General features: G+C 50.7%; 1 protein-coding gene across 1 annotated transcript in view; it reads left to right on the forward strand.

Annotated features, from left to right (window-relative positions):
* Positions 1–18,006, forward strand: part of ATCAY (ATCAY kinesin light chain interacting caytaxin) — a 34,038-nt gene that overhangs the window by 4,936 nt on the left and 11,096 nt on the right. The window contains exons 2-7 of the mRNA XM_057710022.1: positions 8,608–8,666; positions 11,158–11,379; positions 13,034–13,219; positions 13,629–13,731; positions 14,993–15,124; positions 15,763–15,849. Coding sequence (XP_057566005.1) covers positions 8,608–8,666; positions 11,158–11,379; positions 13,034–13,219; positions 13,629–13,731; positions 14,993–15,124; positions 15,763–15,849 — 789 coding nt within the window. The remainder of the gene's footprint in view (positions 1–8,607; positions 8,667–11,157; positions 11,380–13,033; positions 13,220–13,628; positions 13,732–14,992; positions 15,125–15,762; positions 15,850–18,006) is intronic.

The following is an 18,006-nucleotide window of genomic DNA, read 5'->3' on the forward strand; positions in this document are numbered from 1 at the left end:
CCCATATAGATCATTACAGAGTATTGAGTAGAGTTCCCTGTGCTATGCAGGTTCTTATTAGTTACATATTTTATATATAGCAGTGTGTATATGTCCATCCCAGTTTCCCAATTTATTCCTCCCCCCATAACTTTTTATTCTGACATAGCCCCGAGCTTAGGAAAAAACTACAAGAATGGTGTAAGGAATATCTGTAAACTTTGGTAAATTTGCTGATTGTTTGATTTGAAATTTCCCAGATTTGCCAATTGTTAAGATTTTACTTCCTTTACTTATCCTTCTCTGCCCCCCCCACCCCACCCCATCCCGCTCTGTCTCTCCCTTCCTCCCCTGTCTCTCTCTGTGTCTGTCTGTCTGCTGTCTGTCTCTCTATCTATGCTCAGCCTCTGTGTGTATCCACCAGGCCCTGCACAGGGCAGGCTAGTCATCTCCCTCCCCCAGCCCAACACATGCACAGCGCTGATTTCACATTGCCCAGCTCAGCAGTCCCCAAAACTGTCACTCGGGAGCCGTGGGTTTGGGGCAGGAAGTGATGGAGGGCTCTGAGTGGCCCCAGCATCTTCTGACCTCCTCAACTCTGCTGTTTTTTCTTTTCTGTGCTCCAACGATGCTGGGCTATCATAGCAGAATACCACACCCCAGGCAGCTTCAACAGCAGACATCTATTCTCTCACAGCTCCGGAGGCTGGATGTCTGAGATCAAGGTGCCAGCAGGGTTGGCTTCTGGTGAGGGCTCTCTTCCTGGCCTTCTCACTGTGTCCTCACGTAGCCTTTCTTCTGTGCTTGTATGTGGAAAGGGAGCTTTCTCATGGCTCTCCACCTTTTTTTTTTTTTTAATATTTTATTTTATTTATTTATTTGGCTGCCCGGGTCTTCGCAGTGGCACACAGGATCTGCAGTGCAGCCTGCAGGATCTTTCGTTGCAGCATGCGGGATCTAGTTCCCTGACCAGGGATCGAACCCGGGCCCCCTGCACTGGGAGCTCAGAGTCTTAACCTCTGGATCCCCGGGAAGTCCCTCCCACTTCTTGTAAGGCCACAATCTGAGGGGATCGGGGCCCCACCATTTTGACCTCCTTTAACCTCAGTTGCCTCCTAAAGACTCTGTCTCCAAACACAGTCATATTGGGCACTGAGCCTTCAATGTATAAATTGTGGGGAGGGCAGGGGGATGACACGATTCAGTCCATCACGTCCTCTTTGCATCCTCTGAGCCAGTGTGACTGCTGAGGGTGGAGTGGGTGGGCGAGGGCTGTGATGCCTCCATCTGGGATGCTGTTTGCAACCCCAGGCCTTCTGATCCGGCCAAGAGGTGATGGTGCTGGGGGAGGCCAGAGCGAGATGAATGGACAGAGGTGTTGGGAATTGCAGAGAAAGAAAAAGGGCACATTTATCTGAGTATCTGAAACCACCAAAGTTGCCAATGAATAATTTATTTTTATTTATTTTTTTGCTATGTTGGGTCTTCGTCGCTACATGCGGGCTTTCTCTAGATGTGGGGATCAGGGGCTACTCTTCATTGTGGTGCGTGGGCTTCTCAGTGCAGTGGCTTCTCTTGTTGCGGAGCACGGACTTCAGTAGCTGTGGCACACAGGCTCAGTAGTTGTGGCTCTTGGGCTCTAGAATGCAGGCTCAGTAGTTGTGGTGCATGGACTTAGTTGTTCCAGGGCATGTGGGATCTTCCTGGCCCAGGGATCGAACCCATGTCCCTTGCATTGGCAGGAGGATTCTTAACCACTGCGCCACCTGGGAAGTCCCGCCAATGGATAATTTTTGAAAGCCTCTCAGCAGTTCCCTTGACTTAGCTTTGCAGGAGACCTACAATAAGGCCCAGGGCTACTGGCGCACCTTTGAGCGTTGGAAAAGCTTACTTATGCCCAGAAAGAGTTTTTGCTGTTATCTTGCACCAGAGGTGGCCATGGTCAGGCAGAAACAGAGGCTGGGCAGCCCTGGAGGGGAGACTGAGGCAGCACTGCCAATCTTAATGCCGTCAAAGTCCTGGGGCACCAGCTGGGAAGCAGGAGGCATGTTCAAAGGTTCTGGGGCCCACAGTCTATTCCCAGTTCCCTTCTTTCACACCATGAGTAACATTAAGCCAGAGGCTAGGATCTGAGGGTAGAACTAGGTCCAGGAGCCGCCTCTGAAGCCAGAACTATTGCAGTAACAGCTGATTCCGGGTGACAGGTATTTCTAAAGATTTTTTTTTCTTTTTTTTGCTGTGGATCATTTTTTAAAAAGTCTTTATTGAATGTGTTACAATATTGCTTCTGCTTTATGTTTTTGGGGGTTTTTTTAGCCACGAGGCCTGTGGGATCTTAGCTCCCTGACCAGGGATCAAACCTGCACCCCCTGCATTGGATGGTGAAGTCTTAACCACTGGACAGCTTAACCCTGGTGGTGCAGTGGTTAAGAATCCGCCTGCCACAGATGTAGAGAAGAAACATATGGACACCAAGTGGGGAAAGGGTGGGGTGGGGTGGGATGGGATGAACTGGGAGATTGGGATTGCCATATATACATTACTAATAAGAAAAAAAGTATATCAAATTGTACACTTAAAAAAAAAAAAAGAATCCACCTGCCAATGCAGGTGACACAGGTTTGATCCTTGGTCCGAGAAATCCCACATGCCCCAGAGCAACTAAGCCCATGGGCCACAACTACTGAAGCCTGTGCACCCTAGAGCCTGTGGGCGGCAGCTACCGAGCCCACGTGCCTAGAGCCCGTGCTCCACAGCAAGAGGAGCCACCGCACTGAGAAGCCCACGCACAACGAAGAGTAGCCCCTACTCTACACAACTAGAGAAAGCCCATGCATAGCAACGAAGACCCAACACAGACAAAAAATAATCAGTTAAAACAAAAGCAAACTTGTTGAGGTCTGCTTCCTCCAGGGCCAGGCCTGTGACTCACCCAAGCAAGAGAGGAAGAGGCACTTCCTCCCCTTCAAGGACTCACAGTCTGCCCAGGAAGCAAGCAATTGGCACACAGTACCACAGACTCAGTGGTGCTAAAGGAGGCTTCTGAGGCAGAATGCAGAGGTGCAGTGGAGGTCAAGTTCAGATGGGGCCTCCTGGAGGATGCTGACCCAGCCTTAAAACCTAAGCGAGTTCATCAGGCAAAGAAAGCAGGAAGTAGCCCTCTAAGCAGAGGGGGGAGGGTGTGCAAAGGCACTGGGGCAGAGAGGACCTTGGCATGGTAGGGAATGCAGTACAAGAGCCTGGCTAGATCACAGGTGTAAGGTGTGAGGCTTCACAGATGCCACGTCCAGATGGGATGCCCAGGAGAGAAATTTGGATTTCATGCTGAGAGGGCACGTGAATTTCCCAGAGCTGCCATAGCAAAGTACCACAAACTGGCTTAAAACAACAGAAATGTCTTCTCTCACAGTTCTGGAGGCTAAAAATCCAAAATCAAGCTGTCAGCAAGGCTGTAACCCTCTGAAGGTTCTGGGAAGGGTCCTTCCTGCCTCTTCCAGCTTCTGTGGTGGCCGGCAATTCTCGGCGGCCTGTGGCTTATGGATACATCACTCCACTCTCTGCCTCCATATTTTTTTTTTGTAAGATTTATTTTATTATTTATTTGTTTTATTTTTGGCTGCATTGGGTCTTTGTTGCTGTGCGTGGGCTGTCTCTAGTTGTGGCAAGCAGGGGCTACTCTTTGTTGCGATGTGTGGGCTTCTCTTGTTGTGGAGCACAGGCTCTAGGCACACAGGCTTCACTATTTGCAGTGCGTGGGCTCAGTAGTTGTGGCGCACGGGCTTAGTTGCTCCGTGGCATGTGGGATCTTCCCAGCCCAGGGATCAAGCCTGTGTCCCCTGCATTGGCAGGCAGATTCTTAACCACTGTGCCACCGGGGAAGCCCTCCATCTTTTTTTTTAAGCTGGTGTTTTATTATTTTTTTTTTTATTTTTACTGGAGTATACTTGATTTACAGTGTGTGTTACTTTCTGCTGTATAGCAAAGTGAATCAGTTACACATATACGTATATCCACTCTTTTTTAGATCTTTTCCCATATAGGCCATCACAGAGTATTGAGTAGAGTTCCCTGTGCTATATAGTAGGTGTTTATTAGTGATCTATTTTATATATAATAATATGTATGTGTCAATCCCAATCTTCCAATTTATCCCCCACCCTTACCCCCGGTAACCATAAGTTTATTTTCTACAACTGTAACTCTATTTCTGTTTCGTAGGTAAGTTCATGTGTACCTTTTTTTAGATTCCACATATAAGCAATATCATATGATGTTTGTCTCTGTCTGACTTATTTCACTCAGTATGATCATCTCTAGGTCCATCCATGTTGCTGCAAATGGCATTATTTCGTTCTTTTTTATGGCTGAGTAATAGTCCATTGTATATCTGTACCACATCTTCTTTATCCATTCCTGTGTCGATGGACATTTAGTTGCTTCCGTGTTTTGGCTATTGTGAATAGCACTGCCATGGACATTGCGGTGCCTGTATCTTTTTGAATTAGTTTTCTCCGGTTATATGCCCAGGAGTGGGATCACTGGGTCATATGGTGGCTCTATTTTTAGTTTTTTAAGGAACCTCCATACTGTTTTTCCACAGTGGCTGCACCAGTTTACATTCCCTCCAACCGTGTTTCCTTTTCTCCACACCCTCTCCAGCATTTATCGTTTGCAGATATTTTTATTGATGGCCAGATGACCAGTGTGAGGTGATACCTCATCGTAGTTTTTTTTATTTTAATATTTGTTTATTTAGGCTGCGCTGGGACTTAGTTGCAGCACGAGGGATCTTCGTTGTGGCATGCGGGATCTTTTTTAGTTGCGGCATGAGTTCGTTGCGACATGCATGTGGGATCTAGTTCTCCGACTGGGGATGCAACCCGGGCCCCCTGCCTTGGGAGCGTGGAGTCTTACCCACTGCGCCACCAGGGAAGTCCCAGGCTCATCGCAGTTTTGCTTTGCATCTGTCTCCACCTTCACATGGCCTTCTCCTCTGTGTGTCTGCGTCCAAACTTCCCTCCTCTTAGAAACACACTGCTGACTGGCTGTAGGGCCCACGTTACTCCAGTGTGACTACATCTTAATGATGTCTGCAACGACCCTATTTCCAAATAGGTCACATCCCCAGGTCCTGGGAGTTAAGATCTGAATTATGTTTTTTGGGGGGGTGGGGGGAGGTGTAAGTCAACCCGCACCAGAAGGATAAAGCCACACTGTACACCCGGTAGATTAGGGGAACCCCACTTTTTACGTGGGTTTCCCAGCACAGACTGGAAGCAAGTGCTGCAGGGAGCCACCCGGATCCACTTGGAGTTCGTGGAGGGGTTTCATAAGGCGAGGTCTTCCGGGAGCTTGTGGAAAGAATCAGGTCTCACCTGGCCTTGAAAGCTGCAGCCCTGTGAGTCTCAGGGGGTGGACGCACATGTGCAGACTGGGCACAAGGGGGCAGTAGAGGGCAGTGACGGACCCGAGCTCTGCCACTGTGCAGGGTTCCGCCCTCGGGCATCCTCTGGTTTAGCCTCCGTTTCCTCCTCTGTGAAATGGGCTTCTACCTGCCTCATAGGGACGCTGTGAGGAGCAAAGACGGTAATTCCATCAACTTTCCAACACAGTGAGTGCCCTGTCCGTCGGGGTAAATTACAGTTCTAGCTGATTCTAGAGCAACAGGGATTGCACCCTCAAACAGGTGGAGGCAAGGGAGGCAGAGTAAATGCAGGAAGGAACTGGAAGGAAATCCCAACGCCCAGGTGAGCAGGGGGGGTGAGCGGTCAGTTCCCAGTGGTGATTACCACGCACGAAGGGCAGATCTGATTCAAGACTGAAATCTAGACTTTTTGTGTCGCATCTCTGATTTGACAGCAAATTTTAAATGTTATGAAATGCTGTGTGGGCAGGACAAAACTAAGGGTGGTGCATCAGCTGTTGGTCTGCAATTGCGGAGCGCAATTTTGGGTAACCTTGCAAGGAGGCGGTGTGCCTCCTGTACTCCGGGACCCTGGAATGATTCCTGAGTTACCAGGTTCCCTCCCCGTGTTGAGAGCAGGGGTGTCAGCTACCGACCGGAGGGAGAGAGCAACACGTACATGAAATGGGTGTGTGAGTTGTCTTGTCTCAATCTGAAAAAAAGATGCTTCTTTACAACCTTCTGACTTAATCTGAAGCTTGCTTTTTCTCTTTCTTAAATGGAGGTGAAATTTACCTAACATAAAAATAACCATTTTAAATACACAACTCACGTGTTGTGCAGCCATCACCTCTACCTGGTTCCAAAACATTCCATCACCACAAAATGAAACCCCGCCCCCATTAGCAGTCACTCCCCATCCCCCTGGCAACCACGAATGCACCTCCTATCTCTGTGGAGCTGCCTGTTCTGGACGTTTCCCATCAGTGGAGTCACACCCTGTGTGTCCTTCTGTGTCTGGCGTCTCTCCCTGAGCATCGTGTTCTCAAGATCCATCCACACTGTAGCAAGTGTCAGTACTTCGCTCATTTTCATGGCTGAATAATATTCCATTGTACAGAAGGACCATGTTTTGTTTATCCGTTCATCACTTGATAGACATTTGGGTTGTTTCTAATCTGATCACGCTGCCGTGAACATTCGGGTGTGTGTTTTTGTGTGGATATGTATGTATCTTCATTTCCTTTGGACCTCGGCTCTATTTTGACTTTTGACCTCCAACAAAGCAGGGCAACATTGGATTTATCCTTTACCTCCAAGACCAATGTACCTGGAAAGTAGTGGTTACTCAAAGAACATTTAAAACATGGTGAATGGGAGAAAGGCAGGCGGGGGCGGGGGGGGTGCAGAGGAAGAAGCATGGATAAATTCCACCCTGCGGAGGGTGCCAGCTCATGCCCTATGAGGAAGAGAGGTGATGGAATAAATGGTTTTTTAAAAGGAAAAGGAAAAGCATTTTACTGCCCTCCCCCGTCTAAATAGGTCCCCTTTCAGCTGAGCTAGCACTGCTGAGTTACAGAGATGAATTAATGCTGCAGTGCTTCCCTGAGTCAGCAAACCCTGCAGCTAGAGCCTCTGACAGCCCCATGCACTCTGCAAACCGTTCTGCCTGGAACTATTTCCCTGGGGAGCAAAGGAGCCAGAGCACATGGGTCAAAATCAGGCAGCGGGAGCTGTGGTCCAAAAAACAGTCTGGCCAGTGCCAGAGAAACAGGTCTTATTTTGCAAATTCGTGCTCCACCAAGCATTAAAGGGGCACACAGGCATAGCTGGCTGCCTTTCTTTTTTTCAATTTTACTTTTTAGAAGTTTTAGATTTACAGAGAAGTTGCAAGTATATTACAGAAAATTTCCGTACACATCCCCCCACACCCACTTCTCCTATGAGAAACATCTTACATCACGCTGATACATTTGCTACAATTAATAGGCTGATATTGATACACTGTTATTAACTGAGGGCCACAATTTATTCAGATTTCCATAGTCCTTTTCTCCTAATATTCTTTTTCCTTCCTAGGATTCCACCCAAGTTCCCATGTAATATTCAGGCGTCCCATCTCCTCAGGCTCCTCTGGGCTGTGACAGTTTCTCAGACTTTCCTTGTTCTTGATGCCCTTGTTGGGTTTGAGGAGGACTGCTGTCTGAGATTTTGTAGACTTTCCCTCAGTGCGAATTTGTCTGGTGTTCTTCTCAGGTTTAGACTGGGGTGCTGGGTGCTGGGTGGAGGATCACACGTGAGGGGCCATCTCGTCCATCATCTCGGGATGTCTGCCATCAATGTGACTCATCACTGCTGGTGTTGACCTTGGTCCCTTGGCTGAGGTCATGCTGCTCAGGTGTCTCCACTGTAAAGTCACGCCTCCTCCCTTCCCATACTGTCCTCTTTGGAAGGAAGTCACCATGCCCAGCCCACGCTTACAGAGAAGAGGGTTACTCTCCATCTCTTTGAGGGCAGACTATCCACAGACATTAGCTGAAATTCTTCTCTGCAGGAAAAATTTGTCTCTTCTCCCCATATTTATTTGTTCAATCATTTATTTATATCTGTATGGACTCGTGGACATTTTATTTTAAACATTGGCTCACAATCCAATACTTCATGATATATTTTGTTGGTCAGACCAGTCCAGCATTGGCCACAGAGAGCTCGTTCAGTTGTCTGCTGTGTCCATTGGACAACGTCTGACAGCGTTTAATAGCAACAATTTACCGGAGACCAAACCCTGTGGGGATCAGCCCATGAAGAATGCTGCTTATATTCCAAATACAATATAAATGAGACCTCCTTCTCTCTGGGCTTCGGCATCCCCCCCCCAAAAAAAAGGCTTAATATTTATTAGATGACCTGATGGGCGCCCTCTAGCACTGATGGTTTATGATTTTCTTTTTCTTTTTCTTTTTTTTAATTTTTTTTCTTTTTTTTAATTTAATTATTATTTTTTTGGGGGGTACACCAAGTTCAATCATCTGTTTTTATACACATATCCCCGTATTCCCTCCCTTGGTTTATGATTTTCTGTGCTCATGAGCAGACATATTTTGTCCCAATGATTTCCCAAAACTAAACAGATTTTGTTGCTATCATTTTGTCTGAACTCCACGCTCCTGTGGCTCGACCTGTGGTGCCTGGTGCCGGATGTCCGCTCCTGGCTGGGTCTGCAGGCCACTCCCGGAAGAGACAGGGATGGACTTGCTTGGCAGCCCCACGGAAGACACATCCTGTAAGTTTCCATGTATGCAGAAATGCGCACTGCCCGGGACCGTAACTGTAGAAATGTCAGAGGTCATGCCTCCTGGGTGAAATGTCAGGGAAGGGGGTTGCTCTACTCCAAGGCCTGCAGGGAAAGCAGCTGTGGTGGAGAACCAGAGGTGTGTGTGGGCAGCATCATGAACTCAGTGTGCGGTGTTGCTCTGTGTCCTTGAACTGGTTGCTCAGCCTCTCTGTGCCTTCAATTCCTCATCTACAAAATTACAGGTAGTGAGCCTCCCACAGAAGGGGCATGCAAGGATTAAATGAGATGATTTGCATAAAGTGCCCCAGGGATGCCAGGCACAAAGTCAGCCCTGGGAGGGCTCTGCTGTCCTGAGCACTCAGCAGAGCTCTTGGCTCTGAGGATCCAAAGACCCAGACGTTGTGAACGGGGGTCTGGGGCAGCCAGAGGCACTGCCTTGAACACATGTTCTCCTTGATGGCATCTCCTCACAGCGTCCTGCTGGGGGGCCCCAGTAGGGGGCCTGCATCTCCCCCATACAGCCCATCACAGTACCCACCCTGCAGGGGAAAGACTGCCCAGAGAGGGACAGCCACATCCCTGAAGTCACCCATGGTACCCAGCTCTGTGGCCAAACATGATTCTAGATGTTTCTGTTGGGAGGTTTTTTTAGATGAGATTTCCATTTAAATTCGTGGACTTTGAGTAAAGCAGATTGCCTTCCATTGTGTGGGTGGGTCGCATCTAATCAGTCGAAGGGCTCAAGGGTAGGGGGGAGGGGGACACCAAAAACTCAGGTGTGATTCGTTCCAGGGCAAAATTGCTCTCCAGCTGTGGACCTATGAAATCAGGCAATGTTTCTGCTTCCAAAATCCAATGCCGAGACAGGCATAGAACAGATATTCTCATTCCAAATGGGAGAAATTGGAAGGAAGAAAGGGTCAGGGCTCCCAACAAGTCTGAAACTTGGCAGGGCAAATTCCACTAATTTTTTTTTTTTTTTTGAGGTTTTAAGGCCGGAGAATCATCTTCTTCGGCTCAATGCCCTGTCCCCTAGGTCCACGTGGTGGCATTACTGCTGCCTTGCTACCCTGCACCTTTAGCCTTTACTGTCGCCATGCTGTGACCCGCAACTTGACCCCAGCAGGAAGAGTAGAGGTGTTTTAAATCAAGCACTCCTGATTCACTGCTCCCAACACACTTCCCGTGAAAAAGGCAGGGTGAGCTGAGAGGCCTGGGGTCGGATCCCTGGGCAAGTCCCCTGCCTCAGTGTGCCCATCTGTAAAATGGGTAACATTTCCCACCACACATTACGGTGAGACCTAGAAATTATGCCAGGGCCCCGCACATAGCAGGCACTTGGTAAATGTGACTTGTGTTCTTATCATTTTCTGCCAAAGTGTGTATTTCTATCCCAGTGTCCCCTGAAGCAGTCACCTCTGACCTGCTGCTTAGGGACCAAGAGATTCAAAGGGGGAAAAATGTGAGATTCAAAGTGAAAAAAAAAATGTGGTCCATTTAATTATGAATCTGTAAATGTCTTCATCCAATAAGAGAAGGGTGAGACTCTCCTACTGGGTTATTTATTTTGTCCTCAAAGGCCACAGCACAAAACCTAGGGTGAATTCCCGAGAAGACTGGCCTCTTTCCCCAGGGCTGGCTTTGGGGGAGGTGATGGCTTTCCCGTCACATAAGCCTGTAAACATGTAAACCTGTGAGGCTGGCTCTGCGCTGCGGGCTGTCAGACGGCTTTAACCCCCCGGGGGCAGCCCGGGAGGAGAAACCACCCTTTACAAGGAGACCAGACTCCAGGCTGAGAGTCATTAGGAGGAAGTGGTCCAATCCACCCCAAGAGGCTTCAGGGTGACGTGGGAGGATCCTGCCCGTCTGTGCCTCAGTTTGCTCAACTGTTAAAGGGGGCAATAGCAAAGTTGGAACATGAAAACGCGGGGGAGGGCTTTGCGGAGGGCCTGGCCTGCGTTACGTGATCACTAAAAGTTAATCGTTCGAGTCGAGCATCCCAGAAAGGTAAAAAACAGAATGTGGACGTTCTCTGCCAGCCTTAGCCAGAAGGGACAAGAGTCGCAGATGTTGGTAGGTCCAGAGCCCACCATCTGGAACCCAGTCTGGAACCCAGGCTGCCCGAGGTCTAATCCCCACGTCATCGTCTGACCTTGACGTGACCTTGATTCGGCTCCCATTTTGCAGATGGTAAAAGTGAATTAAACTCAGAGCAAGGTTGTGCTGCAGGGTCACGGAGTTAGCGAGTAGTGAGGTCAGGCTCTGAACCCAGGTTTGCCCTACGTCCAAGCGTCCACCCTTGACCGCCGAGCTAGATGGTTACGTTAACCACTGCCGCAAAAGGATGTCCTCTAACTCCTAACCACGCCCCATGACAGGACAGAGTGGATCTCCGCTGGGTTGGGAACAGGAGAGGGGGAAGAAGAAAGAAAAAGCGACTGGTTTTGTTTTGCTTTTGTTTATTCTGTTTCCCGCACAGCCCCTCCCAACACGCTGAACTTCAATGGGGCTCACCGTAAGCGAAAGACACTGGTGGCCCCCGAGATCAACATTTCCCTGGACCAGAGCGAGGGCTCCCTGTTGTCCGACGACTTCCTGGACACCCCTGATGACCTGGATATCAACGTGGATGACATCGAGACCCCCGATGAGACCGACTCGCTGGAGTTCCTGGGGAACGGCAATGAGCTGGAGTGGGAAGGTGAGGTTACTCACGCGTCGCACCTGCCGGGCCCCCAGATCGGACCTCAGCGCTCCTCTTGGCTTCCAGGCCCAGCTTGCTGGAGCCCCGTCCTCCATCCCCATAGATTCAGGTGCGGGCAGGGCTTCTAATCCAAGACTCCCAGAACAGCCCCTGGGAGTCCACGCACATTTCCTTGTGGACTTTGCTGGGAGATGCGTCTTTCACCCGATTCTCAAAGGTGACCAAGGCCAGAAGGAAGGGCCTCCCCCTGATTCCATAGCTGTTTTGTGAAGCAGGTCCTGATTACCATGGAGGGAGTGGGGCTGGGGAGAGAGGACGGGGACACGTCAGGAATAGATGGTGTCAGCCTGCTCGTGCGGCAATCGGAAAACCAGGCTCTGGGTGGTGGAACAAATGTACACGAGATAATTGCACCTGGTCATCGGTGCTGTGTGAGAAATGAGGTGATGGGAGAGGGCAGGGGGTCTCGGGCAATGCCGCCCCCCACCCCCCAGGGGACACTGGGCCATGTCTGGGGACATCTGTGGTTGTCACGACTGGGGGAATCCTGGCATCAAGTAGGTGAGGTCAGGGATGGTGCTTCACACCTCACAGTGCCCAGGATGACCCCCCCGACACACAGAGAATGACCAGCCCCAAATGTCAAAAGTGCCCAGCCCAAGACTCCTTGAGCCAGGCTACCTGGGGGTGGGGAGGGCTCTTTTGCAGCGTTGCCAGGACAGGCCTTGCTGGGTGGGTGTTATTTGAACTGACATTCCGAGGTAAGAACACAGATCAGAAAGGTGTGGGGACTCCCCTGGTGGCGCCGTGGTTAAAAATCCACCTGCCAACTCAGGGAACACAGGTTCGATCCCTGATCTGGGAAGATCCCACGTGCCTCGGAGCAACGAAGCCCATGCGCCACAACTACGGAAGCCCACGCGCCTAGAGCCCGGGCTCCACAACAAGAGAAGCCACCACAATGAGAAGCCCCTGCAGCGCAATGAAGAGTAGCCCCCGCTCGCCACAACTAGAGAAAGCCCGTGCGCAGCAGCAAAGACCCAACGCAGACAAAAATTAAATAAATAAATAATAAACCTTTAAAAAGAAAAGAAAGAAAGAAAGGGGGTGGGGGTGGTGGCCATGGGGTTGGAAGCAGAGCCACGGCACTTGCTGGGTGGGTGTAGAGTGTGAAGGGGGAAGGGGTCGAAGGTGACGCCTGGGTTTGGGGCCTGAGCAGCTGGGAAAACGGCCGGGCTATTTTCTGAGGCGGGAAGATTGCAGGATGACAGGTGGGAAAGAGGCACATATTTCAAGCATGGTTAAGAATCCTGAGAAGCCCAGAGAAGGAAGGAAAATGTGCACGGTCACCCAGAGGGAAACGGGCTCTACCCAGGCCAACCGCCTGACCCAGCGCTTTCCTGTGCTCCACATCTTGGGGGAAAAAATATATCGTTTGGGCATGACTGTTGGGCTCCCAGAACCTCCATTTTGCCCGGCAGCCCCAACCTAACACCACCTGTCAGCGAAGGGTAGGATGCGTGGGGTTGCCTCTGGCCTGAGGAGAGAGGAGGCCACAGGCACAGGTAGCTGGGAGAGGGAGGCTGGGACTCAGGAGGGGTCCAGACTCAGGCGTCCCTTCCACTCACCTTCCCCCCTGCCCTGCTTCCAGATGACACCCCTGTGGCCGCTGCCAAGAACATGCCTGGGGACAGCGCGGACCTGTTTGGGGATGGCTCAGGGGAGGATGGCAGTGCCGCCAATGGGCGTCTGTGGCGGACAGTGATTATTGGAGAACAGGAACACCGCATCGACCTGCACATGATCCGGCCCTACATGAGGGTGGTGACCCACGGAGGTGAGGCCACACCCCTCAGGTCCCTCCCACCTCCAGCAACTGGAGGCCCATCAGCGGCCCTCTCTGGACCTCGGTCTCTTCTTCTGAGCCAGGGTGATATTAAAGCAAGCCCCAGTGTCTGGGTGTGCAGGGGTGACACTCGCAAGGGGATGAGGCATAGACATGCCGGGCGCACACAGAAGGGGCCTACAAGCGTGGCTGGCGTTCCTCCACCAAAGGCAGAAGCAGGTCACATGTCGGCCAGCTTCTCCAGCCAGGCTGCCGTGACTCAGAGCTGTACCTTCTGAGCACGGGCAGAGGGTGGGACGGGTCCGGCTGCACGGGGTGGAGCAGGGGGCGGCTCAGAGCTAGGAAAGGGCTCTGCCCGTCTCTGCCTGGGGCCACTCACTCCCCGGCCGCCTCTCCCCAGGGTACTACGGCGAAGGTCTCAACGCCATCATCGTCTTTGCCGCCTGCTTCCTCCCAGACAGCAGCTCCCCCGACTACCACTACATCATGGAGAACCTCTTCCTGTAAGTGGCCCACCCTCTGAGGGTCCCAGCCGGTGGCCTGGACCAGGCTGCAAGAGCCATGTCAGGTAGGGGCTCTGCCCGGCACCAGGAAGGACTGGGCAGCCAGCAGACCTCCATCTGAGTCCCCTGCTCGCCTGCTGGGCCTCACCGGTGCAACTGTCACCGTCACTAGTGCTTATGAGGCATTCGCTACGTGTCAGCCACAAAGCGAAGGGCTTGGTATGTCATAACGCCTTCCACCTTGGCACGCCCCCGGGGGGTAGCTACTGTTGCCTCCCATTCTGTGGGGCAGATCCTGAGGCACAGAGAGGTTAAGTCACATGCCCAAGGACACACAGATACAGTTTCACTATGATGGAGAGAGATGATAACATTTAAAGCACTTGGCAGATGACCGTAGAGCTCAGCAAATCGTTATTACTCCTATTATCATTATTATGAAGATTTCCTTCTTAGACAGCGGGGCTTGGGTGTGTAAGATAGGGGCCAGAGGAAGGGGAGGTAACCATGGAAGGTCAGATTGCAAAGTGGCCTGAGATACCAGGGAGCCCAGTCTCTCCAGTTTACAGATGGGGAAGTAGAGGCTGAAAGAGAGGAAAGGATTCTTCTGGGACTTCCCTGGTGGGTAAGACTCCGAAATCCCAATGCAGGGGGGTAGGCCTCAATCCCTGGTCAGGGAACTAGATCCCACATGCATGCCGCAATGAAGAGTTCACATGCCACAACTAAGGAGCCCTCAAGCTGCAACTAAGAAGCCCGCCTGCTGCGACTGACTCCATGCAACCAAATAAATATTAAAAACAAACAAAGAAACAAAGAAAAAAAAAGAAAGGATTCTTCTGAAATCACTTAGGGGGAGACGAGGCTGGGATGGACCTCAGGTCCTTAATGTCCAGTGCAGTGGACCATTGGCTGTGGCCCCAGACACACCTTCCGCAAGGTGTGTCTGGGGCTGTGGAAACCCACCTCCCAGGATGGATGGAGACATTAGATGACACTTAGTAAGTGCACAATAAAATAGTAACTACTATAATCGTTATGCCACTGACACAAATTTGGGGTGGGCTGGGGTCTCCCCCCGCCCCCCGCCCCAGCCGAGTATGCCAGCACAGCCAACAACACCTGAACAGGTGTGGCCGGCACAGCCAGGGCAGGCAGAGGCAGAAAGAGCAGGTTCCACAGGGCGTCCCTTCCAGGAGCTGGGCTTCCTGACTCTGAGCCCCGCTCGCCGGGTCCCCTATGCTCTGTGCCCCGTGACCAGGTACGTCATCAGCAGTTTGGAGCTCCTCGTGGCTGAGGATTACATGATCGTGTACCTGAATGGTGCCACGCCCCGACGGCGAATGCCCGGCATCGGCTGGCTGAAGAAGTGCTATCAGATGATTGACAGGAGGTGAGTGGGTGGGCTGGGGGACCTCCTGGGGTGCAAGGGGCCCTGCAGTCCCTCTGAAAGGTGTGTCATGGTTGGCTGGGGAGGCCATGACAAAGCACCAGCCTGGGTGGCTTAAACGACAGACATGTACCGTCTCCCAGTTCTGGCGGCTAGACGTCCGAGATCAAGGTGTCTGCAGGGTTGGTTGCTTCTGGGGCTGTGAGGGAGAATCCCCCTTGTGCACACCTGTGTGCAAATGTCCCCTTTTTTTAAGGACACCAGTCAGAGTGGATTAGGGGCACCTTAACTAATTACTCCTGCAATTACCCTAATTCCCACATAAGGTGGCTGCCATGCAATATGCCCATAACAGGTACTCAGAACCAGGGGTCCCCAGAAAATCTTTGAGAATGCAAGGCAGTGTGGCCACGCAGTCAGATGCTCAGACTCTTAAATTAAGGGGAGCCGGGGCAAGACATCAGCTCTTCCACCTGCAAACTGGCGAGGAGGCTTAGCTTTACCGAGACTCTGCCTCCTCCCTGTCAGTGGAGATAATCATAGCATCTCCTGGGCGCACAGAGAAGGTAACACAGGTTAGCTGCTCCCTCCCCAGGGCTTTCCCAAGGAGCCCACCTTGCTCTCTCTGCCCCCCCATTCAGATTGCGGAAAAACCTGAAGTCCTTAATCATTGTCCACCCGTCCTGGTTCATCCGCACCGTGCTGGCCATCTCCCGCCCATTCATCAGGTGAGATCGTGACTTGTGTCCGAATACCCACCTGGGGTTTGTGTGTCTTATTTTTTAATCAGCATTTGCCAGCTCCTCTCTGATGAGTCTACATTGTTGCTTTAAATAGTTTAAAATCATGTGTATTGTTATTTAGTGACAAACATCACGGGGAGGGGGGGCAGATAGTAACAAGAAGCTCTCCCGTATTGAATGTTTCTTTTTTCATATAAATTTATTTATTTATTATTTTATTGGCTGTGTTGGGTCTTTTTTTGCTGTGCGCGGGCTTTCTTTTTAGTTGCGGTGAGTGGGGGCTACTCTTCGTTGTGTCGCGCGGGCTCCTCATTGCCGTGGCTTCTCTTGTTGTGGAGCACAGGCTCTAGGTGTGTGGGCTTCAGTAGTTGCAGCACGTGGGCTCAATAGTTGTGGCTCGCAGGCTCTAAAGCACAGGCTCAATAGTTGTGGCGCATGGGCTTAGTTGCTCCGCGGCATGTGGGATCTTCTTGGAGCAGGGATCGAACCCGTGTCCCCTGCATTGGCAGGCGGATTCTCAACCACTGCGCCACCTGGGAAGCCCTCCCGTATTGAATGTCGGATACATTTTACAGTCTGTCTATAACCACAGGGACTTCCCTGGTGGCACAGTGGTTAAGAATCCACCTGCCAATGCAGGGGACACGGGTTTGATCCCTAGTCCAGGAAGATCCCACATGCCGCAGAGTAACTAAGCCCATGTGCCACAACTGCTGAGCCCATGTGCCACAACTACTGAAGCCCGCACACCTAGAGCCTGTGTGCCCCCATTCGCTACAACTAGGGAAAGCCCGTGCACAGCAACGAAGACTCAACATAGCCAAAATAATCATAATAAAATAAAATAATTTTCTAAAAATGTTTATAACCAAAGTCTGTGCAGAGCAGTGAAGACTCAATGCAGCCAAAAGTAAAATAAATAAAAAATAAATCTTAAAACAAAAATTTTTTTTAAATCATGCATACTATTATCTAGCCACAAACATTACCAGAAAAATAATAACAACCAGCTCTTCCATATTGAATGTTGGATACTTTTTAACATTTACAACCACAACCCTGAAAGGCTGACTTGGCTGCGCCCATTTCATGGATGAGGAAACCGAGGCTCAGAAGATTCAAGGGAATCACCCAGAGTCACGCAGCAAGGTCACCAGCCCATCACACGCCCTCAGAAGGAAGCCCAGCTCCATCCACTCTGGAATCTGTGGGGGAGGGGCATTAGGATGCCAGGAGGGTCTGACCCACTCCTGGACAAGGACGTGGTGAAGCAACACAGGTGTGTTTTGGAGGTGTCTGAGACCACCCTCAGCTTTGATGATTTACAGACAGAACTCACAGAACCCAGAAAAGCTGTTATGCTCATGGTTACAGTTGATTACAGGAAAGGGTGAAGATTAAATGCAGCAAAGAACGGACTTCCCTGGTGGCATGGTGGGTAAGACTCTGCGCTCCGAATGCAGGGGGCCTGGGTTTGATCCCTGGTCAGGGAACCAGATCCCACATGCATGCTGCAACAAAGAGTTTGCATGCCACAACTAAGGAGCCCGCCTGCTGCAGCTAAGACCCAGCGCAACTGAATAATATATAAATAAATGAATTTTTTTTTTTTACAATGGGCAAAGGTAAAAGGTGCATATGGGCATCCAGGAGAAGCCAGAAGTGAGCCTCTAATTACCCTGTCCCAGTGGAGTTGTACCCAAAGCCCTTCATTCTTGCTGCAACAATGTGTGACCACGTGTAGGAAGTACGGCCAACGGGGAAGCTGACCTTGGTGTCCAGGATTTCCACCGAGGCTTAGCCACATGGGCATTCAGCGCCCACTTGGCCCCCTTGGTTCCTCAGGAACTGATATGATGGCCCAAGAACCCACCATGAAGCATGCTTTTAGTGCAGTCTATGGACTGGGCTCAAGGCTCTGGGTAAATGAAGACGCTTACCAGACAGGACATCCCTAGGGCTTACAGGTGACCTCCCATGAGTCTCAGGAGCTGGTTGTTTCTTTGGAATGTGCACAAGATAGAAGCAGCTGGACACACAGAGCAAGTAAAACAAAATTAGTCATGTGAAACGCCCTCATCAATCACATAAAATGGAACGTACATTTAATGTAACATAATTCAAAACATTGAATTAGGGACT

Source organism: Hippopotamus amphibius, chromosome 15, assembly GCF_030028045.1.
Source record: "Hippopotamus amphibius kiboko isolate mHipAmp2 chromosome 15, mHipAmp2.hap2, whole genome shotgun sequence".
Taxonomy (NCBI): domain Eukaryota; kingdom Metazoa; phylum Chordata; class Mammalia; order Artiodactyla; family Hippopotamidae; genus Hippopotamus; species Hippopotamus amphibius.